Raw genomic sequence first — 25,791 nt, 5'->3', positions numbered from 1 at the left:
TGTACGAATTGTCACAGTGCTACATTATTAAGTAATTGTTTTAGTAATTTGAAGTTACAGTACTTAAATAGTACACATGTAGCATTTTCTGTGTCAGAATGATCACCCTAGCCCGTGTTTCAAATTTATCCCATTTATTTGGAATTATGTGTTTTCCTAGCCATAAAATTATGTCTGTTTAGTTCACGCATCGTTGTAAAAATAACGGAATTTGATGCGACTGTCATGCAAGTGAGAGGTTTAGCGCTATAAAACCAGGTTCAATCTACCATTTTCTACATTTGAAAATGCCTTTACCAAGTCATGAATATGACAGTTGTTGTCCATTCGTTTGATGTGTTTTGTCGTTTGATTTTGCCATTTGATTAGGCACTTTCCGTTTTGAATTTTCCTCGGAATTCAGTATTTTTGTCATTTGACTTTTTTCAGTCTTTTTTTAATAAGCACGTCAAACACACTTGTAACATTATATTTCGGAATTATTGATATATCCATAATATTTTTCATATAGATAGACTATCATTTGATCTTCTGGAATTCAAACAATATTTAAAAAAATCTGTCCGCTGAAAATTTCTTATTCACATGCACTTATTTCAAGCGATTGACGTTTGGTCTATCTTTATTTTTCGAATAGTTTTTTTGTACATATTTTATAAAATCATGAACACCATATCAAACTTTATGCATGTTTTAGTCATCAAAAGATATTGAATATTAAACGTTATACGTTTTGTCCATATACATTTCAAAGGAAAACGCAGTGAATATCCAACTGAAATTTGATATTGTATTTACGAAGAAATGACCGCAACATTGGAAACTAACAGCTCTCAAATACTGCATCCATTAGATTCATTCACAAATATCATACTATGTATCAACGAATTAATACAATAAAATACATTAAAAATCAAAACCTCTGGAATCTCGATATCCCCTTAGGACCTAGCACGCATTATGTTCAATCAACTACATATACTTTACCATACTCGTGCCTTTGATACTTATACTAGAAAATTGTCATAAATGTTGCTGTATACAATACATTGATTACATAATCATCAGAGACTTTTACTCTTAATACTGGTGTATATCAATACGATGAAAACATGCCATAAGTTACATGTCATGACAAAGAATATTAAACGATAACCTCTTCCTCTCAATCGGTCTAATATTTTATACTTCAAACTTAAAGATGAAATATAAAAGAAAGCCCATTCATTACAATCTCGTTGTAGTTTTTATTTATTACTATCACCACCAAGCATCTGACCATCCACTATCAAGTGAGCTCCAACTATTCACATAAAAACATTGAAAAATTATTACTCCATTTGGAAAAAAAAATAAAATAAAAGAATATCGAACTCCGAGGATAAAATGGAAAGTTTGTAATCGAATGGCAAAATGAAAAGCTCAACCAAAAGTATAACAACTGTCATATTCCGGAATTGGTACAGGCATTTACTTATGTAGAAAATGGTGGATTAAATCTGGAAAACACAGATATTAGAAAGGGTTAGCCAAAATGCATGGAAACATTGACTTCATATCATAAATGAAACATGTATTTACATTTGAGGCTCATAATGTCCTCGTAAATGAGAATAACAGTAGTTTATCGCTCTTCAAATCTCGCAAATCGAATGGGACAATCTAGGTAACACTAAACTGAGATACTTCGGCACTCACATTCAAATACGGTCATTGTTCTATTTAAAGCTGTCATTATAATATTTGGAAATCATTCAAATTAAAGACTGTATCTTCCTCATTAATAGCTCTGATTTAATGTTTTGGTTTGACTTTACTTTTGTTACCTTTCCCTTTTTTTTTACCAGTTCTCAACGTCTGAATCGGGTTTATGACTTTCAAATATTTTGATCTCGAGCATCACTGCAGAGACGTCAATTGCCCTAACGTGCAATAAAATTAACGGTACCACTGGTGTATTACAATTTTATATCTGTTACGTTTGGTAGAGAGGTTGTCCTACAGGAATCAACCATGATGTCTTTCTGTACGATTTAAAGAGTGCTATTACTAATAGTATCCTCGAACTATAGATGATGTATTCTAACTGAATTTTACAAATGTACATACAAGTACTGAAAATAATAAGGGTGCACACTTGCAATTAGGTATGTTTTACATCTTTCTCACCTCTGGGAATTTGCAGCATTTGAAATAAACTTAACGAAAAAAGAGATGATTTATCGTTGTATCATTTCTATGTTTCTAATATGGAGTATACATATAAATTTCACTGCTGATATAATATGATCTTAACAGTATACTTTTCTTAAACGATGATGACTGATGTACCCATATTTTGACTATTTTATTTATTGTGTCTGTTTATTTAACGCATCAATGTAAAAATATCGGAAACTGATGAGACTGTCATTAAAGTGAGAGGGTTAGCGCTATAGAACCAGGTTTAATCCACCATTTTCTACATTTGAAAATGCCTGTACCAAGTCAGGAATATGACAGTTCTTGTCCATTCGTTTTTGATGCGTTTTGTTGTTTGATTTTGCCATGTGATTATCGACTTTCCCAATTGATCTTCCTTTAAGTTCAGTATTTTTGTGATTTTACTTTTTTCTTAATATAAAGGACTGCCTCTACAAGGAAGCTATTGATCTAATTTGAAATCGTTTTACGGACGCAGTTATGACGTGGTTGACCGTTATGGAAATATATTCGTCAAATATGACCACGGATATGTTCAAGCTGTAGCCCCAGTTTCATTCTCATTTCTTAGTTATTGACATTATCGGATAAAACGTATCACCAGATTTTTGACAACATACTTGGTGCAATAAGGAAATTACAAAATGTTTATATTCTTATGACCCCTCGCTTCTCTCCGATTCTTTATGGAGTTCATGTTATTCAATCATTTATGTGTAGTCATTTGTGGACTACATTTGTGTACTGTCTAGATTTCTAGATTTCCTTTTCTTTTTGGTCAAGGTGCTATTCGTTTTCAACAATAATTGCCATATATTAAATATTGATAATGACGTCTAATTTTCTGGCTTTCCTCTGAAATTTCTACTATGACGTCTTGAAAGAAGGCGACCATGCCCGATTACGTGACATGGAAAGAACATATCTTTTTGTAGATCATTCGAAAATAAGGATTATGATTGTCTACATATCGCCTAAAAATCATTAGAGAACAAGATTCCACCACAAAATCTCGTGCAATGCGATATATATCCACTCTCGACAGTTGAATGTTATATATTGTAATCTTTCGTGTTCAATTTGAAAATTTAACTATCTCGAGTGGATAAATATCGTATCACACTTGATGCAGTGGTAGACTCGATATTTATACTAATAAAGTTAAATAATTTTTTTAGCTTTTCATTGCTTGTTGTTCCAAAGACACAATAATGTGTTATCCACATTATTGAAACAAGTTTTGCTGTTGAATTTTTCTCTTCGACTTTTCTTTAATAACGGAATTCTATCTAAGGTTTTGTTGTATTTCAGTTGTTTAGTGTTGCTTTTATTTTATATCATAAATTATCGATGGAAGCCATGATTTTTGCAAAAAAACAACACTTCTACCTTTGATAACTATTAGCATGTCGAAATGACCTATTGTAATGTTTATTTGTGTATTTCTTTGTCCTGAATGTTCTTGCATTTATTTGTACAGTAGTCCTGTCGTCATGTAATGTTGTCACTTTAAGGTTATATTTAACATTGTTATAAAAGCGCAAGGTTTGACTAGTCGCAAAACCATTTTGTTCTTAAAATGTCCTGTACCAAGTCAGGAAAATGGCCATTGTTATATTATAGTTCGTTTCTGTGTGTGTTTCATTTTAGTATTGTGTTTGTGTTGTGTCGTAGTTCTCCTCTTATATTTGATGTGTTTCCCTCGGTTTTGGTTTGTAGCTCGGATTTGTTTTCTTCTCAATCGATTTATGAATTTCGAACAGCGGTATACTACTGTTGCCTTTATTTACGTTTGTCAAAATCCATAATAATGCAATAGAAAATCTCATAAGAATATTGATACATTCCAAATATCTTCATTGAATTGAGATGAAACATTTTGAATTGCAAAGGGTACAAATGCACGCGACTCCTTGTAGATTGTTTTTCAATTAGTTTGAAATTCAGCGCTCATCCATTCATAAAACGAAAACTAAAGATCTACAATTTTCAATCCACATCATGGATATATAGTGTTGTCTCCTTAAATAGGTTTAGATTTATATTTATTTGCGTCCCATTTTAATTTTACCCGTACAGGCCAAAAATTATTCGGAAACAAGATACATTATTCATCAATTCCATATTTCAATCATCATCTGATTCGCTTGACCAAATCATTCATAATTCTCATAGTGCTTCCCTTTTTTTTTCAATTTCGACTCCTAAATTAGAATTATAAAAAGTTTTCACAAGTGGGAAAATATATTGGATAAAATTTGTCGTTTTCGAATCGGAAAGGATTAAAAGTCATTCATTTTTCGAAACCAAAATTAAAACATATTAATTTCAATTGAGTATGACGTTTTAACCAATCACAACGTTTTCTTATACTCTTTTGATAATACAACAAAGAATGCATTAGATTCTGAAACGGTGAAATGTAAATATTGAAAGAAACAATCTATTTAACCTGAGTTATTTAGATGCTAAAATCAAACCATTGCTCCCGTTACATACAATGGTTGCTTGACGGAAGTAATGAATGCTGATTTACGAACAGGACATTTCTGCTTCATTCAAGGGTTACTTATCCAACAATAGAATTGACTGCTTAGTACACCTATTAATTTATATATCGAGCAGTTATTATTATATATCATGATAGCTTGTGTGACAAAACCATATTTGTTCAAAAGAATTCGAAAATCTATACACGTTGTCAATAACCTTTCGTGTATGTGTGATTATTTGAGTTTAAACGGCCATTGAGATAATGTTATATTTAAAGTAATGTTTCGAAGATTAATACAACTGATGGAAACTGAACTAACAGTGTTTTAATGAAGGTCACATTGAATTTATCAATATTTATTCTGATGGAAAGGAACATAGCCTTTCATCGCTTTTAAAAATGTTCCTTTTGAAAATTGTACAATGTTTCAAAAATTAGTTAAAAACTCATATATGATTTCCAGTCTCTTATTCAATCAGAAGAGCAATTCCTGCTCCCAAATGCCACCTTTCTTGTCGCAAATGGCAAGATGAAATCCGACGATTAGTCGTATAGGTGATTAATCATACACGACTAGAAGACAAGCGTATAAGTACAAATATATATCTATAACCAACTGTTATACATATATAATGTAACGATCAGCAAACTCCTGATGACGTACGGTTGTCTTCAAAAAGATGACACCGACAAAAAATTCAGAAACCTTAATTCAGTATCTACCTTTCAAGAAGCAACAATATAAATGTCATCCTAAAAGCAGACACAATTTTTTCATAGTCAATTTTTGACAGTTTGACATTTCATGTCTGTTTGTTTTGTTCACTCATCAATGTCAATATAATGGAATTTAATGCGACTGTCATACAAGTGAGAGGTTCGACTAGCTATAAAACCAGGTTTAATCCACTATTATTTATAGAAGAAAATGCCTGTATCAAAAACAGAAATATGATATTTGAACATCGGCAAACTACTGCTGCTTATAATTTCCCTGATAATCAAAATACAAGAAAACGTTTTTTTCGTTATTTTCGCGACAAGAGTTTATATCCACATAAATAAAATAACGTTGACATTTCATAGGAACTCGATTTATAGGACTTAGACCGTACAAAACATACTAGTAGTACCTTAAGATCGCGAAAACATGTAGATGTCAAAAGTAAACCTACGCTTTTATAGCAAAAACCTTAAGTTGGAAATAAAGGAATAGTATACAGTAAAATGTGGGAAGTCTACCTAGTCAAATACTCATCTTCATTTTTTACAACACTAACGCAAAATCTTTTTTTTTTTCTGTTTTGATGCTAACACTGCAAAAAAGCAGACTACGGTGTTAAAGAAAATTGAATTATAACAGTGTCAAAATGTATGCGGAAAAATTGTGCTGTTTAACGTTAAAGCAATTTGTCATTAAATGACAACAATCTTCACCAAGTAACCTAATTAGAATTGATACACCAGCTTAGAATTATAATAAGCCTATAATAGAATTTTATGAAGATAATCCATTTTGTAACAGCGAGAGCAATTTCTTTTCATAACTATAAAATTACAAGGTTTGCAAACTACTTCGCAGTGTATCTAAATTTTTAGTTAAAAGTGATGCGGCGGTTTTTGGAAACCCTTTACTATTTATTGTACTATTCCAAACATAAAAGGGATAGAAACAATGAATCCTATTTGTTTTATAGATTCATAAGTAATTATTCTGGTGATAAGTCATACTTCAGCCACAAGTATTCTAAACGGCTAGTGACACAGTAATGTGGATAAATCAAACCAAACATTTTATCCAAAACAACTTAATGCAGTGGCAATTATTTTATCTAACACACAGTAGTGTCTATAGATTTGAACACTCAAACAATCCATAATGTATTTTATCATGAACGATCATTATGGGCAGCTTTAACATATCATAATACCCAACACTTTTGGAGGATAATAGCAATCCCTAGTAGTCGACAACTAGTAAAAACAGCCAAAGTAACGCGACAATCTGACAATCAATACTTCTGTTATTTTATGTCAAACAAGAAAATTTGATTATCAATTAGACTCGTACTTCATATTCTAACTGTAACCTACAATTACACGGGATCGACGACAAATTGAGAGTGGCACTCAGCTGAGATTTGATTGGTCGGTTATTGAGAAGAATACACCATATTCATTATCGCTTGTATTTATTATAGTCCATGGTAATGTATCAGAATCTGCAATTAGTTCCTAGACAGGAAACTGTAAACACTTAATGAAGTATTCTTCGGAAGCTGAAAAAGTTATGATGTGATTTAAAGTTAATTCATAAAGATGGTTTTATATTTTTAACAGGTACAGCGTGATATTTGTAAATTTAAAAAAATTGTAAGTAAATGAAATTCTGAAAAGCGTTTTTTTTTAACATCAAATAAACTATTGGAATCTAGAAATTTTACATTAAATAGTTTAATTGATTGAAAGCCTTTATGATATCAAAGATGAAAAATTCACATTCAAGAAGCACTGTGACATTTGAAAATTAGTATGAGATACTTTGTACGGAGAACTCTTGGTTAATTGATGATGAATTCAATTCGATTATAACAACTACTACTAAAATTTTTTTTTTAATGAATCAGGTTTTTGTGAGGAAAGGTAACAAACACCTATGATAATGACAGAAATTGATTTCATCTATTTATGAATGAATTTGGATCCGAGTTCCAGAATATAAAATCAAGCTAACAATGCAAGAGATAGCTGAACCTGTAGGAGGCCAGAATAACATGCGAAGAAAACATAGTCTGTATATTATCTTACTCGATTAAGCTTTTTGTTGAAGAGCTGCACAAAAGAGATTTAATTACCAAGCTGAGACCAGAGTTTGTCGCGTCATCGGTCACAGGATTGCATTTTTAGTCAATCTTTGAATTAAGAATAGTTTATTAAACCTTATAATGTGAGGACGTTGTTAATTGGTTTAATATCTTCGATCGAGCGGATATACACTCAAGGTATTTTAACATTGTCAAGTATTCAGACTACATTATATCATCTCTACGAAGTACGAAATATACGATTAATTAACAAGATTATTTAATATTCTACTTTAAAACTGAAAATTGGATCAGAAGAAACGTTTGTTATAAGCTCCAGATCGGTAAACACATACTGTTTCTAAACCAGGAAAAAATCTTTATCATTCAAACTGTACTGAAGACATCACACAGAACTATCGGTCTGGGATTTACCTTTATCAAATTTAAAATTAAAAGACAACTTTTTCGAGTGTTCTCAGACTGTGTTGTTAACTAAAGTGAGTGTTAGTTGAGTTAAGAAAATCCTTCTAATTCATCAATGTGCCAAGAGTGCTAATCTTTACAGTCTCAAAGGCATAAAAGACAACGCAATTGACTTTCTAGAGATCTGAGATTTAACAATGTACACAGATTTGATATTAGTATATCTACATGCATTAATTTTTGGTAAGTGTTTATTTAATTTTCAATGAATATAAAGCTACATATATATTTATCAACGACACATAGTTATTATTTTATTAAAATTGGCTAATTTTATTCATGAATAAGGGAATATTAAGCTTCAATAGTATTAAATTACACCAAATGTCATTTTTTTTTAGAAGTTAAAAATTTAAGTCAGTAACAATCACAGCAAATGTTCTTTAACTTCGTACTAGATTTAATTTAACACAAATAAGTTTGATTGGAACGTCACTGATGAATCTTTTGCGTCTGGTGTACATACTTTTAAGCTTTGTATCTATGAAGAGTTTATGTAAAAGTAACAACTATAAATTAGAATATGACATGTTTTCATTGTACGTTTAACTGAACAATGAAATAGTTTAAAGTAGGGTTTATCTTACATCGTTGACCACTGTCTGGACACAAATGAGATTATTTCCTCAACACGTAGTAAAAAGAATTTTGACAGTAAAATAAAATGACACTTCTTGTGCAATAAAAGTCCAGTAAAATAGCTAGAACATAATCTACATCCACTAGGCGAGAGACAATTTAATACTTTCAGTACATTTGGGAATATTTTATATTAATGGCCAGAAGTTGATTTACAATGGTTTGCTAATTATACGAATACATGGGCGGAAAATATAAATAGCTATATACAATGACGAAAAAATGGGGGATGCACCGGCCTCTTCTTTGACTTTCAAAATTTTATTGAACATCATAAGGTAAAAAAAGGAAATTTCTATAATTTTAATCAAACATATAATTCTCGCCTTTTAAATTTCAAATTGTGTTTCTATTACAAATGTTTTTATAAAAATTATTTAGAACCATCATTGGTATTTAAACACAAAGCTTGTCGTTAATGTATTGGTCCAAGGTTGTTTCAGTATATTTACAGAATGATAAATACCTAACAAAGATGAGGGAAACAAAGATAATATTCTGATAAAGGCAATTAACATGTTTGACCATTAACGAAGGTTTCCGTTTAATGCGCTATTTTAAATGAATTTTTACTATTAAAGAGATATAAACATGACATAATTGACTACCCATCTAAAGAATGTGTATCTCCCAATATCAGATCGGTTAACACGAATAAAAACAATAAAAAAACCTCCACAAGCATATTTAAGCAACAGAATGAACCTTATCATCTAATCAGAAACACTATACAGTGGCGTGATATATCTGAAATTAAATGCTCTGTATTAGGCAAAGCACATTGATACTTAATATATATCTTATGTTGAATTGACGAAAACAAATTTTTGCTTGCCTGAAAGTAAAAACGTTGTCGAATATTTTCACTGCCATCACGTTTCTTCATAAATTTTTATTAAAATGGATAATCTAAACAGTAATTATAACACTTTAAAGGTCAATTCCAGTGTAAAAATTTCTAAATAAGAAGTTGTTGAGGAAGTAGTAAATCTCTGTGTCCTGTTTATAACTTTGTTTGAAGTCAAGATTTGTCAGTGACTGTCGTATGATATCTTCTTGATTTTTGCCTTTTAAGATTTCAATGGTAATAATCTACTTGTCTCTGTTAAAATATTCACAATTTGACTAGATTCTAGATAGTAAATTTAAACAGCTTGTAACACAGTATGAATGTCTTGAAGGTTGAATGATGACATCTAATGTTTGTTCTGGTTAAGATGTTAGCTATATCCTTACTATTCAACCAAATTGTCATAAAATGTATACAAATGTTAATTGCTAAATGCTTTAACTCCTTGTTGATAAATTTTGATCTCCCTGCCTTCTTCTTAGTCTATGCATTAACAATTTCCCGACAGGTATAGCAGGGTAATGTGCTTACATTTTCAGAGTAACTAATATTACCCCGTTTTTATTTTTTTGTGTAATGTTTTATATACTGCTGTTTGTCTGTAGTCGTAATTTTGTTTGTATTTTTTTTGAGGGGGGGATTTTTTTGCCAAGATATTTTACCGGTCCCTCTTTGGTACATGATTTTAGTAACTCCCTTCGAGCACTTTCACTGCTTCTCCCCAGAAAACCCGTATATATCTTTATATGTTTTAATTTACACGTCAATTGCAATTTTTGTAAAAAAAAACCATGGAAGTTAACGTTTTTCATACAATATAAAACGTTTAAACATTTGAATAATATTTTCAATATTTTCAATCAAAAATGTAGAGACATCTTTTTGCCAAATATTCGAATTTTGCAAATGGTTATATATATATTCAGACTAGTATTGATTATCAACACGTTTCATATATCATATATTATCAATAAAAAAAGGGATCTCTAATCTCAATTGACTAGGAGTGTCAGTTTTCATATTGAAGTTCAATGGTTTTCTCCAGCTTCTTCAACTGATATAAGCTAACCGTTGTGAAATGGCACATAAAAATGAAAGTGGCGTTAAAAACTAAACAATCAATCAATCGAAAAAGACGACATTCAACAAATAATGTTGTAAATTTGAAAATCAGTAGCAAAAACCTTTTATTTCTTTTAACGTTTGTGTCTTTAAACAATAAAACAATAATACTCTCAATGATGCAGATTTTACCATAACAGATGATGGTGAACTTATTTGTTCAAAAGACTTATAATCATTTAGCTATCAATTTATTTCTTCTTACACTAAACCGAAAGGACTTTATAAGAGGATTTAGAACTGGTAATGATCTCTCATTTGTTTGTAGTAGTCTTACAGCCTGTTAAAGACTTTGATGCCATCGACAATTCAACAATTTATTGCAAAACCTCTAACATTGTTGCAATTATTATATTAACAACAAAAGAATTGTTTTGATAAAGTAGACTTGTTAAAAGCTAGTTTTTTTCTCTCTCAATAAGACACACTATTGCACACATCATCTCGTTAACTTCCATATTCGATTACATCTTTTATCTTTGAGTTAAAACTCTAACCTTTGCATTTAACTGGTATTCAGTACCTCACGTGCTTGGCATTGTTTGATAACATTCATTTAACATTGAACTGGTAGTTCACCTTTTTCTTCTGTATCTTTTTATCAGTTTACTCTTTCATACTAAACAATGTTGTTTTATATATAGTGATCTTGAGTTTTTGATTATTTCCCTAAAACACACTTTTAACACAGACATTGGCTTTTAGATAAAAAAAAATGAAAAAAAATGAAAAGAAACAAAAAAAAAACGGTTAAAGCTTGGTATATTGATCAGGATTCAAAGATATTATGCTGTTGGTTTCAAGTTTGGTAGCATTGTGTAAAATTCAGGGGTTTAATACAAAATGTATTTACTTATTCCTTAGTTATTTAGGGTTTTTTTACTTTTTCTATAAAAAAAATCGCAAGAGAGAATTATAGCTGTCCTGTTACAATAATGATCTTTGAAAATTTAAATGGTTTTATCCAAAACTTGAGAAAAAACAATATCTCATTATGGTTTTATCATTGAGTTGTAAAAATTATCGCTTTGATTTCAAACAAACTATTGATCAATTTATCATGTGAACTAAGTTAACGTACACACACAAAAAGGGTTAAGTAAGACAGACAGCACCAAAAGAAAAATTACAAGAAACAACAATTCACAATACACTACAAAACAAGAATGTGTCCAAAGTACACGGATGCCCCACTCGCATTATCCTTTTCCATGTTCAATGGACCGTGAAATTGAGTAAAGAATCTAATTTGGCCTTAAAAGTAAAAAGATCAACTAATAAGGAACATGTGTACTAAGTTTCAAGTTGATTGGACTTTGACTTCATCAAAAACTACCTTGACCTAAAACTTTAACCTGAAACTCACACTTTTAATTTCTATGTTCAGTGGACCATGAAAATAGGGTCAAAAGTCTAATTTGGTTTAAAAATATGAAAGATCATATCATAAGAAACATGTGTACTAAGTTTCAAGTTAATTGGACTTCAGCTTCATCAAAAACTACCTTGACCAAAAACTTTAACCTGAAACTCATACTTTTAATTTCTATGTTCAGTGGACCATGAAAATGGTGTCAAAAGTCAAATTTTGTTTTAAAATAAGAAAGATCATATCATAAGGAACATGTGTACTAAATTTCAAGTTGATTTGACTTCAGCTTCATCAAAAACTACCTTGACCAAAAACTTTAACCTGAAGTGGGACGAACGGACGGACGGACGCACATACGAACGGAGGCATATACCAGAAAACATAATGTCCCTCTACTATCGTAGGTGGGGCATAAAAACTAAAGATTGAATAATATTTGTGCTACGATACAAAGATGCACGAAATAATATCGTATTGCAAACATTTTAGCGAGGTAAAGATTTTTTAATCAGTATCGATCTTTTTTTGAAATAAAATGATACTTTTTGAAAGTCTTTGATTTTTTCAGTCAAATGTTTTTTCTTTCATTTCCTTATAAGGTCTTTCTTAATCTTGAAATTCATAGACCATACTGAACGCGCGTGTGTGTACTTATACATCATAAACTGTTAAAGCAATGTTAAGCATGCACATATTTAAAAGGTCGTTTGATATGCGGAAATATTTTCTTTTAAAAACGATATTTTCAATTTATTCGTATATATCTGTTAGCACTATTTTTATAAAAATTTGGAGAGTTGTTTATATAAATGAAGTTTAGCCTTTTCATGTTAAATCATCCATTGAATCAAGCATCGCTAGGTTGAACAACCAATAACGTTACCGGTTATCTTCTGAACGCTCTACTTGTATTGCAACATATCAAGGAAAAAATAAAGATCTCAGCTTTTTACCGTCTACAGAGTTCTCAGTTCTCCATTATTTTTTTTGAACTTAGGTGCTACTTAAAATTATAATAATGGCCCTTTAAATTGGATATTTTGCATCATAAAACATTTTGAACCGATAATTTACTTCTGAAGAATATTTCCACCAAGAAATCTATTTAAAAAACGGAAGAGATAGCGATTAGCAACCAAAAAACATTTCCCATTGTAATATACATTAACAAAATGCTTCTGAATCTTACTATTTTTTTAAAACTACGTTCATCTAATTGTAGTCTCAGATACACATGTTGATTAAATAGAAGAAACCTTTCATTTTTATGCAAAGCCTTTAGAAGGTTCAGAATAAACCTCTCAATTAATTAGGATAAAGTACGATTTTAAAGACATTCTTTTACATTTCTCGTTTTCTTTGAATTTGGAAAAATTCTAGCTCACAACAATACAGAGAACATCGTATAGTATCGATTTAAGACAAACATGATCGCAAGAACTTATGAACCAGAAAAGAATTTTTTGTCGACGAAATCAAAACCATAATAACAAAAAAAAAGGTTGTACCGGTCAAGTCAAAATTGAAAATTAAAATATAGAATTAGGATTTATACTGCAACTAGTTGTGTTTCTTTCCTAAATATAGTAACACAGCTATATTTCGTATAATTTCAATTTCATCATGGAACACCTTCTCAACAATCAGGGGTCCATTAAGGTATGAAAATAAGTTTGACATTTGTATTACGATTTAAAAAGCAATCAATGTATAAGTTTGAGTTGCAGTATAAAAACAATATTAGGTAAATGTCATAAAAATATATACTTTTTTGTACCCGGCGCAAAACTGGGGAAAGGCTCGGTAGAACCTCGCTCTTCCACAGTTTCTCAGCCTCATACAAAAAAGTTTGTACTTTTCTTTCATTGACCTAATATTGTATATGTATTGGTCTGGGAAAGTTTTGCTAAGCTAATCTGAATTTATTATTACTTATTATTGTCACACTTGGCGTCCATCCCTATAAAAGTTCCAAAACATCATTTGTAGATGGCATACAACAATTACTGATTTTTGACATTTGGGCAAACCTCATGTAAGATACTAGGCTTATAAGTTGGATCGCCGGACGCGTGTGTACATAAGACTCATCAGTGGTGATCGAATCAAAAGTAGAGCATAAAATTTATATAAAGAAAATTTACAGAAAAAGGAACTTATCAATGATATTCCATGTCAACAAAAAAGTGACGAAATGTTCACCAGCAGTGGCATCGACTCAGTGATTGTAAAAACTCATGAAACATACCAGGCGTCAGACGCGCGTTTTGTCTACTTAAACTTATTAGTGGCGGTCGAATCAAAACAATTGGAATAAAGAGGCAAATACGAAAAGGTAGAGCACGAAAAGCAAACATTTCCGACTAGGTGTGTGTCAAATACAATTAAGGCTCTCTATGTCTGAGGTAAATTAACCGTTTTATTTTGAGTGTTTTTGCATTATTTTAAAAAAAAATTAAAGAAAAGAAACTTATCCTTGATATTCCTTGTCAACACAAAAGTGCTGACTATTAGAACGATACCCTAATGAACGAAACGTTCACCAGCAGTGATTGTCACAAAAGATACCAGGCTTAATATAAGAAATCTATCATAGGTTGACTCCATATAACCCATAGTGATTTATCGTTTAGGGAATATTTCGATGATTTGAATTTCAATGGGTTTTTTTTTTTTTCACTTAAAAAAACATCTAAAATGGATTATTGCACGTTTAAAGATGTATTTTAGTAGTTGATGAAGTAAATTCTACACAGATGAACAAACAATTATATTTTCTTTTCAAATAAAAGTGTATCAGTTAAGACAAAGACAATTACAAAAGAACTTTTCATTAAATTGGCAATATGTATTTTTTATTCGTTTTTAAAATTCTTTTGAATAGAAAATGTAAATTGATGGATTTTTTTTTATTGAACATATGATAAGAAACTACATTATAGTTTTAATTACCGTAATGTTGTGACTATGGTTTATTCCTGTCATATATGTTTTTAGTTTATTGTCTTTCGTTAAAACCATACCTTTTTTATTTTACATATTGACATGCCCTTACCAAACGATAAGGGTTTTGCTCATTGTTTAGAACTTACGACGCCTTTGGTTGATTTAATCCTCGTTCTTTAGTCTGTGGTGCATATTTATCACATTTGTACCCATACCACATCTCTCTATATTTCCATTTGCCGAATATGAGATACACCCAAAATACTCGATTCTATGCTGCTTTTATAAGTGAAGTTATCTTCTTAGCTAGGGACACATAAATTGATACGCAGTTGTTTATCAAATCACTTTTCTTTTCTCAAATCAATTTGAAACTAGTGCAAAACTGTAATCATATTTGTTTCCAAAACGGATTTGGAAAACCTAACAATCCATAATTTTTTTTATTTTCATGCAGGACTGCGTAATGACCAGTGGTTTTGCATAATGTTGTGATATTATGAAATTTGTTTCTCACAATATTTGCACGTGAAAAATTTTATTTCGGCATTTTATAAAGGTCAACTAGATAAATGTCATGTGTCCGGGGATCTTTTCAGGTTTTTCCTTCATTATGAACGCTTAACGTCGAAATTTGTAGGCCAAAGATGTATAATAACTGAAAGGGCTGGAGAGCTATATGACCAAAGAGGACATACACAAAACTAATAATTTTATCTATCTGAGGTAGTTGAAACCTAGCTTTCATAGTATTTTATTAATTTATAAACCGACACTTTGATAAAGGTACTTTTATATTTCGAATTTCAAGACTTGTCTATGTTTTATGAAATCATCCCTTCGTAAATTTTACGGACGCTATCACGAGTTGGTTGACCGTTATGGAATAACCGTTTCACAAATGATATCGGATATGTTCCTTAGGGTCGTAACTACAATCCCCTTCCCTTTCATGAATATGACCTACCGAATTAGACTATTTACCGGATTTGTAATCACATAAGCAACACGACGGGTGCCACATGTGGAGCAGGATCTGCTTACCCTTCCGGAGCCCCTGAGATCACCCCTAGTTTTTGGTGGGGTTCGTGTTGTTTATTCTTTAGTTTTCTATGTTGTGTCGTGTGTACTATTGTTTTTCTGTTTGTCTTTTTCATTTTTAGCCATGGCGTTGTCAGTTTGTTTTAGATTTATGAGTTTGACTGTCCCTTTGGTATCTTTCGTCCCTCTTTTAATAATGATTTTCAGAATCAGTTTGATTTTTTTTTTAACTTATTCTATTAATTTTCATGTATGATTAAGATTGAGATTCATTTATATGATTATACCTAGTTTTAACCAAGTTTATTTTTAATATATTTTACATAAACTTTATTCCTTTAGATTGAGGGTCGATAATTGTGATAATATCCGAAATCATAGATAAATACTCACGTTATGTTTATCTTTATAAGACTATACATTACTGTGGCTTAAACTAACGTCATAAAAAAATAATAATGTCGCATTAAGTTCCAACTGTGTAAGGATATATTTTGATATAGCACAGTTTGATTTTGTCATATTATTTTGGACTTCGCCTTTTTTGGAGTTCGGTTATAATTTTCTTGGGGTTAAAGTGCTTTTTTAAAATTATTTAACATAGCCATAAATGCGCAAGGTTTGGCTAGCAAAAAAAAACAGGTTTAACCCACCATTGTTTCTTAAAATATCTTGTACCAAGTCAGGAAAATAGCAGTTGTTATCATATACTTCGTTTGTGTGTGTGTTGCATTATCGTTTGTTTTTTGTTGCACTTCATTGTTTCTGTTGTTTCGTTGTTTCCCCCTTATAGATTATGTGTTTCCCTCTGTTTCAGTTTGTAACCCGGATTTGTTTTCTCTCAATCGATTTATGACTTTTGAACAGCGTTATACTACTATTTGTTGTTCATTCTATAAATCTGTAAATTTGAACTGTTCGAACCTTATAAACTATAAATGGTAGCCCATTTCTAGATATTGTCTGGTGTGATTTTGCAAATACTATTCATTTGAAAAAAAAATCAAAAGTTTGTTAAATAGTTTTTTATGTATATTGATAAGATAGCTATATTTGATATAATTTTGATCATATCAGTGACATTGCTAATTAGTCAAATAGTTTTTGTGGATAATGTCTGATTCCTTATCATCCAGCCACTATAAAGTAATATGTGTGTTCTATCAATGAATTTTATTAAAGCCAATGAAAATGTGAACACATTATTTTGCTTAATAACTGATCATAAGTTATACTGATAGAAACAAAAATAGAAATGATTATCCCAAAAAGGAATGATAGAATTAGCTCGCAGATTACATGAATTATATGACAGTTTTATTTTTAAGACTAGTTTATCCTTTATAACCACAATTTCAGAATAGCGATCTGTTTTATATAGCCTTTCATATCCCTTTAAAAGCTATACGACCGATGGTAGGTTGAATGACGACACGCAATACCTATACTGACATTAGGTAGTACGTCATTGAGATGACTTTGATTGGGTCTTCTTTATTACTTATTTAATTGGAGGAATAAGTAGATTTCAGCAATTGTAACTTAATTTTATTTCCTTTTGGTCAATAATTAATAATTAAAGCTGTAGTTTAGATTGGTACATTCTTTGAAAAGTAATCTGATATTTTAATGTACACTAGTATAACGGTATGTTCAGTCTTTTAGATAATACTTTGTCACAAGTCTGGCCGTTATACCATGTGACACACTTCAAGGGTTTTGAAATGGCAATGAAAACGATTAAATTAATAATTGAATAATAAGTGTTCTTTCTTTTGGTTCTGTTTTAATTAAGACTGTCTTGTAATGAATAGGAAATTATATGCTTGCATTGCCTTTTTTGTCGACAACTATGACCTCCTTACAATTATGCTTGGTAATTACCAAACTAACGTTATGGGGAGAGGCATTGCAAAAGGTCATACTTTTCTCTGACTGTTTATGACGTCTTTGCACAAGATCCATTGGATTTTGGATGAGTACTGATAGATAACTTAGTCGTAGGTGCATGATTTGATATTTAGTTGGTGTTGGCTTTGTCTAGCTCTCAGTATCTGCGAGTACTCTCAGATCTGTATTGAGTATTTTTTGTTGTTGTTGGGGTGTACAAGTACCTAGCCACGTCAACTCTATGCTTTTGTTAGATGTATTTCTATTTGTATTCATCTGATGAGTAAAACCTTTTTCGACTGATCTTTTTACAGTTTGTTCCCATGTTGCATTGTTACAACTATGTTTTAGACTAGCGGATGGTTGAGTAGCCTGTTATTCAGTGGTTGTCGACCATTGTTTTGTAAATCCATTCGGCCGTTGTTTTTTTTTATGTCTGACTTGTTTTACAATTGTAATTTCGGGCCTGACTATAGCTGACTATGCGGTTTGGGCTTTGCTCATTGTCGATAGCCGTACGGTGACCTATAGTTGTTAATTTCTGTATCGTTTTGTCTCTTGTGGTGAGTTGTCTCATTGTCAATCATACCATATGTTCTTTTTTTATATTCGAACGACTGTAACTGTTTCATCTGAATGTATAATGCATACTGAGACGTTGACACCATGGCACTTAAAGTATTATCAAATGTTATCGACATGTAAAAGATCTGCGTATGACGTCAATTTTGCAAATTAGCCTATATAACATTGATTTAAACTTTACATTATCAATTGAATTCTAGAAACTCAGTACTTCGTCCCTTAAATTCATAAGAACGTACCTATGAAGGACCTTTTTTTTAAGTTATCTTATGATTTGTGTTATGTTTTGCCTACTAAATACATCACATAGATGTTTTATTTTTGCAAGACATAAAGTCTAATTTAACATTTTTCATTAATTCATATTTTCAAAGCAGTCAGCATCAAACGAATGGATAACAACTGTCCTATTCCGGACTGAGTACAGATATTTTCTTATGTAGAAAGCATTACGCGAAACGCGCGTCTGGTGGCAAATACAAAATTTCAACCCTGGTGTATGTGATGAGTTTATTTAGGTTATTCTGTGCAACGATAAATAACATTAACAGTGTTCGACACAAATTTTCGGAATCTTCTTCAACTTCGTAATTGCTTTAGTCATCAAAAAAAGTAAAATCACAAAAATACTGAACTCAGAGGAAAATCTATTCGGAAAGTCCATAATCACATGGCAAAATCAAATGAAAAAACACATAAAAAACGAATGGACAAGAACTGTCATATTCCTGACTTGGTACAGGCATTTTCAAATGTAGAAATTTTCAAATGGTTTCAAAACGTTTTGAGTGCTATTCAGTGGTGATCCTTATTTAGACTAAACGCCAGTCGGACGTTCCAAATAACAAGTTTGGTATTTTTGGAGGGATTATACAACCATTGGTATTTTTATCTGTAAATTAACAGTTTATAAAATGCTGAACTATTCAAAAAGCTATTTTTTTTACAATCCAAGGCATAGATTATCCGAAACCATATGAGACCCAATTGTTTTCGAAAATATGTTTTCATGCACTTCGACTTCGTATTTTATAAGGGCTTCTAATTAGAAGATAAAAAGTAAAAACACAAAAATACTGAACTCCGAGGAAAATTCAAAAAGGAAAATCAAAAATCAAAAGACAAAATCAAAAGTCCAAACACATCAAACGAATGGATAACAACTGTCATATTCCTGACTTGGTACAGGCATTCTCTAATGTAGAAAATGGTGGATTGAACCTGGTTTTATAGCTAGCTAAACCTCTCACTTGTATGACAGTCGTATCAAATTCAATTACATTGTCAATGCGTGCCTGTTTAACCCAATCATAAGCCTGGTATATTTTATAAGTAGATTCTAAACCTTGAAGTGTGGTACATTTGTTTTAACTTGTTCTTCGCAGATTGCGTATTTTTCTAATCAATTAAATTTGTTTATTTTTCTAGCGGGTTTAAATGGCAAATGCTTCTTGGAGATTCCTTATAGAGACATATAGATCTTACATTGCATCATTGAATGCGGAATCGATGTTGCGCGACATTATCAAACTCTCGACTGAGATTAAATACTTTGTTTTAAAATAAATCTCTTCAATCCAAAGACTATGTTTAAAATAGAATGATCTTGTCTTCAGGAATGATGTTTGTGAATATTTTACAATTAGTATGAAGTAAAAAAATTCATGCATTTATCAATTTGTGTTTAGGACTGATAGGGCAAAGATATAAAATGTCAGTCACATACTTTGCTAAAATGAATTTTATTGTAGAAAAACAGAGATTGCTTCCGATCGTGCATGTACAAATAATTATCCGGGCCACCCAATGATGTCTTCAACATTAAAAACACATATATATACCATTTAGAGGCAAATAATTATTTCATTACCAATTTAAATCTGTTATTTTACGCGTCTGGAGTTTCAAGGCAGCTAATGCGAAAAACTTGACCTGAATGTGACATTTAGAACAGATAATTAGAAAAGGTATATTCCTAACAAAGGGGGGGGGATTATCATATTAGCTTTCAGAGCTTTCCAAATTTAACAACTATATTCTGAATGTCAGTTGAATATGCATATCACTACACTAAAGATAAGAAATGTTGTTTAAACGAATATAGTAATGCTGTAATGTATCGCTTTAAAGTGCCATTAAAGTGCGAGGTTTGGCATGCCACAAAACCAGGTTCAACCCACCATTTTTTCCTTTAAAAATGTCCTGTACCAAGTCAGGAATATGGCCATTGTTATATTATAGTTCGTTTCTGTGTGTGTTACAGTTTAACGTTGCGTCGTTTGTTTTCTCTTATTTTTGAGTGTAAATTGACATTGCGATAAGACGTGTCACGGTACTTGTCTATCCCAAATTCATGTATTTGGTTTTGATGTTATATTTGTTATTTTCGTGGGATTTTGTCTGATGCTTGGTCCGTTTCTGTGTGTGTTAGTTACATTGTAGTGTTGTGTCGTTGTTCTCTTATATTTATGCGTTTCCGTCAGTTTTACTTTGTTACCCCGATTTTGTTTTTTGTCCATGGATTTATGAGTTTGAACAGCGGTATACTACTGTTGCCTTTATTTACTTGTCAATATTCAAATAAACATGTATAGAAAAATACCTTCTAATATTATCTGATTTTTTTTAAGGTAAATATTTAAAAGAAACTTTCACATTATTAATTACCGATTCTGTTCTATACACATCTGCTCTATGGTCGGGTTGTTGTCGCTTTGACACATTCCCCATTTCCTTTCTCAATTTTACATGTTGTGAGAGAAAAATGTGCAGACACATTTAAAGAGTTGAAGAACGGTGGATATTATATTTTCGTTTTCCTTTTAGCGAAATGCTGTATGATTGTTGGATACATCATATCTCCTCTATATGCAGAACAAGTCAGGGAAATTACAGTTGCACTCCATTGGTTTAATGTGTTTGATTTTTTTGATTTTTCCATTTGATCAAGGACTTTACATTTTGTATTTCCTTGTAGTTTCGGTATTTTTTATATTTTACTTTTCGTGTCTTAAAAATAAAAAAAAGTATACAGTAATTTTTGTTTACAATATTATAAATCTGAAATTCTTACATTCTCTCCGAACAAAGAAATAAATACATGTTCTCAATAATTTGTAATTTTCTTTTAATCCATAGTAAATACTCTTGTCATTGATTATGGCGGAAGTCACCTAATTAAAATAAAGCATGATAGTTTCACTAATGACCGGATAGTAACTGTCCCTGAAATAAGAAGTACTACAGATTTATGGTATTAAGTTTATCCTGTCGACGCGGAATATTGATACATTTTATTGGTTTAAATGTTTCCTTGTGTCTAGGCTTGGTCAACGTTAATTGGAAGCTAATGAAGTTGCTTATTGTCACCAGTGTCAGTAGGCATGCAATCAGGTTTATTTTAACTTCTGTAAATTAGAATGTGTATTTCTGCAAATCTAATATTAACTAACGAACAAGAATCTGAAACAATATATATTTAGATTGTAACGAATTACTTCTGGCACAATACTTGCATTGAAACTAACATGGTAATTATTTTGTATATCACCATTTTTTTCACCATTCTGGTCTGTACATTCTACTAGTTATAATTACTTTCAAAAAATAAGAATGTCAACTTGTGTTCAGCTTTAACAGAAATGTTCGAAATTCTGTATATCTCGTAAAATTTACGATTTTGTAAAATGAGGTGATGCAAAATATTATCATATAAAAACATTTTTAGATTATATGGCAATCTTATATCGTATCATAAACATAAACAAAAGAGGGGAAAGACTAATTGAAAATAACAGTTATCATATGAAATGAAATGACAATAAAGATAAACTTGAAAACCCTATTGAACTGTTGTTCAGAAACCAAGTTTAATTAGAATATCAAAACTTTTTGATGTATCAATTTTCCATTTCAAAAACGGATGATTTTTTTGCGCAATTTTTAATATCTCAAGGAACTCTTATTTAAATGGTATAATATGCGTTTTCTTTTCTGATTCGTTTATAAGTGCGATAACACTTTTGTTAAAACAAATACCATGTTAAAAAATATTTTTTATTCCTCGACACAAGCTGATCCTATAAATTCAAGCAAAATTGAACAGATTGTGTTCATGAAAACAAAATTTATGCTTTTTTTTTTGACTCCATGAAAAGATAGCGAATACGTACATTTTTAATAAAATTACTATTACAGTTACGTCAACTTTTGTTCATTGTGGGGATCCAAATAAGAAATATTTATGCGAGAAATAGGGACCATATTTTGTACTTGTCGAACCTCCATACTTCTTCTTTTGAACGATGAAATTATTTATAGTAGGTCTGATTCGATTCTGATTTCTTTCGGGTCACACAAGTAGTAAGAACTGTTAGTCCGATAAACTTATTGAAGTCAAATACGATGGTTTCATGATTAATATTGCAATTTTACAGTATCTTAAGCAAGAAAACGTTTGATGATATTGAGTGTTAGTATATTCAAATGTAAATCACAAAATAGATACGAATAATTATAAGAGACTAGACAATAATGCTGCAAACAGATTTTTTCTTAGAAATAATGAAATTCTGAAAAGAAAACTTTTCAATTAGTTGGCGAAACTATTAAAGTAGAGAAAAATAAATTCTTTGGGCGACAAGGAAAACTAAAAAGATTTGACTCCGATGAAACCCTGTTGTTGGGTGTGAATAAAAGGATACTATATGATTTAAAATACGTTGACAATATGATATAATGTTGATTTACAAACATTATTAATAATTCATTTGAAAATTCAATTTAATCTACTTGTCTTAATAAATTAATTCTTTGTCAAGTAAATTTTATAAACTCTTACAAGGCTATCATTGTGGTTGGAGTCATTGTAAAAGGTATATGACATTTGAACTTTTTCATTCTCTTGTTCGGAATAGTTTCTTTGTTGGAAATTACACATTCCTTTGGATTTAAAACGACCAATATTGTATTATATATGGATGAACTTGAACATATCACCAATCTTTAAGCCTAAGATTATCGTATACTTTTAGTTCAGAAGGAGTACTAAAACGTTTGCAATGTATAAAATCTAACGTAAATTCTTATATTTTGTACAAGCTCTCAAACTTCTGTATAATCTACTAGTGAGAGCTTTATAGGAATCCATACAACAATTTGCCTCTAAAGGTTAATTCGTTCGATTATACATAACAAACATGGGTGTTTAACAACTTAACATTCAAATGACATCAATTAAGACAATATCGTTACTTATTTAAACATTCCAGTCTATTAAACAATCAAACTGCACTTATATGGCAAGTCTGATAAAAATGTCTTAGTGTTTTTCTTAATCATTGAATCAATGTTGTCAAAGCTTTTACAGTCCGAGGTATGAGTTTTTTCTCTCCTTGTACCTTCTATGCAATACGTACCTGCTGTTTAATAGATAGTTGTATACATCGATTATCGATCCTGGAAAAGACGATGAACTAAATAATCTCGTTTGTTACTTAGTGTGAAAAGACTTTCTTAGAAAATACCCGATTACACAAGAACAAATAACAAAAGTAATCTGCCATTTAGGTGGAAGCATTTGTTTATTTTATTTTGGAAACAATACAATTAAATGACTTTCGAAGAGTTTTTAGCTCCATGGTATCGTAAACTGATAAGCAATACTGAATAAAAAATTGACGAGGTCAGATAGTGTAACTTATGGCATGTTGACGTTTCATGCAGATTTTACCGTTAAACGGAATGAAAGAAACAAAACGAGTATTTTCTAGCTGCGATATATAAATATCGAATAAGGTTACGTGTAATATGGTATTTGAATTATTCTTAACTGAACAATTTATATAGATGGTTGCGAATAATTTTGCATAAAAGATGCTGTCAAACACAGTAAAATATCATAACTTTTGTTGTAGTTGTAGTTGATGTTTATTTAATTTATTTTTTATAGATTTTTGACACTATAAAAGATAAAAACATAGTCCAATTTCAATTAGAGTACATTATTAATAATTTGCGAATGTTTAGACACACATCTATGGTTTAACGATTTTGAAAAGGTTGAGTCCTCAATGCTCTTCAACTTTATACTAGTTTGGCTTCATAACTATTTTGATTCGAGCGCCACGGATGAATTTTATGTAGACGAAACGCGCGTTGGTGTATCAAATTATAAGCCTGGTACCTTTAATAACTGTTGAAGAAATAATCTGGCATTTTTTTAATGTTTCGTTTCAGTTCCATATACAATTCAACAAGATGGCGCTAGATTTATGCCTGTATTTGATACCAGTACAATTAATTTAACAGTAATACAAGGAAGAACAGCATACCTGAATTGTACAGTCGACTACAGGGGAGAATACAAGGTCAAAAATCAATATTTTTATAACTATTTATTGTATATGTTTGGAAAAAGATGAGTTTGTAAAACAGCAATTGTATTTAACATAGAGTTTAGTGTAAAGGAGAAAACATTTTTCATTGTGTATAGAAAACATGAGTATAGGGAAAACCTAAAAGTCGTAAACAACCAACACTACCTAAATCGTACTATATGTAATGCTATTCTTGTGTTAATATATAGACATGCGAAAGATACCAAAGGGACATTCACACTCATACTGACAATGACATAGCTGAAAACAAAAACAAGACAATCAAACGCCAGTATACAAAACGCAACATAAAAAACCTCAAAATGAGATACACCAACCCAATTAAAATTTTCAATTCATTGAATACATTTTAAATACTTTTGATTGCATGCACAAATACTTTTTTATTACTTACATATTGCACATTTCAAAAACATGGCTCCACCTCTGACGAACGAATGATGCTTTAATGTTGTCATTTTAGCGGTATTTACCATATAAGGGGAAGGTATGTCTAGCCATGACACCTAGTTAAACCACTATATTTTCTTAAAATGTCCTGTACCAAGTCAGGAATATTGCAGTTGTTATCACATAATCTGTTTCTCTTTATATGAGTGTTTGATTTTGTTTCAGTTCAGTGTTTCCCGATTATAGTTGATGTGTTTCCCTCGGTTTTGGTTTGTGAACAGAATTTGTTTTTGCTTAATCGATTAATGACTATTGCAAAGCGGTATACTACTGTTGCCTTTATTTTTCTAAGTTTTAAATTTAAATATTTTTTTTGCATCCCGATTGACTTTATTAATTAAAATTATTGATTAAAATGCAGTATCAGTAATTCCGGTTTGGTTGTTTAAGAAGAAAAAAATTGAGAAGGTATCTCGAGGAATTAACTTCATTAGTCTGTAAGAAAAACAGACAATAACAAAATGAAAAAGTAAAAAAAATAAATTAAGTACTCCAAAGGAAGTGCATCTTAG

The 25,791-nt window shown here is 30.8% G+C and overlaps 1 protein-coding gene across 2 annotated transcripts in view; it reads left to right on the top strand.

The window, feature by feature from the left end:
- The first annotated feature begins 7,790 nt into the window (after window positions 1-7,790).
- The window catches only part of LOC139520424 (opioid-binding protein/cell adhesion molecule homolog), a 33,569-nt gene continuing 15,568 nt past the window's right edge, over window positions 7,791-25,791 (top strand). The window contains exons 1-2 of one of the 2 annotated variants that reach the window (XM_071313021.1): window positions 7,791-8,169; window positions 24,669-24,799. In XM_071313021.1, coding sequence (XP_071169122.1) covers window positions 8,124-8,169; window positions 24,669-24,799 — 177 coding nt within the window. In that variant the 5' untranslated portion in view covers window positions 7,791-8,123. The remainder of the gene's footprint in view (window positions 8,170-24,668; window positions 24,800-25,791) is intronic. The other variant, XM_071313022.1, reaches the window with a different exon arrangement.

This window comes from Mytilus edulis, chromosome 4 (assembly GCF_963676685.1).
Source record: "Mytilus edulis chromosome 4, xbMytEdul2.2, whole genome shotgun sequence".
NCBI classification, from domain to species: Eukaryota; Metazoa; Mollusca; class Bivalvia; order Mytilida; family Mytilidae; genus Mytilus; species Mytilus edulis.
Note: the sequence above shows the minus strand (reverse complement) of the source record. Positions and strands in the feature narration are given on the sequence as shown.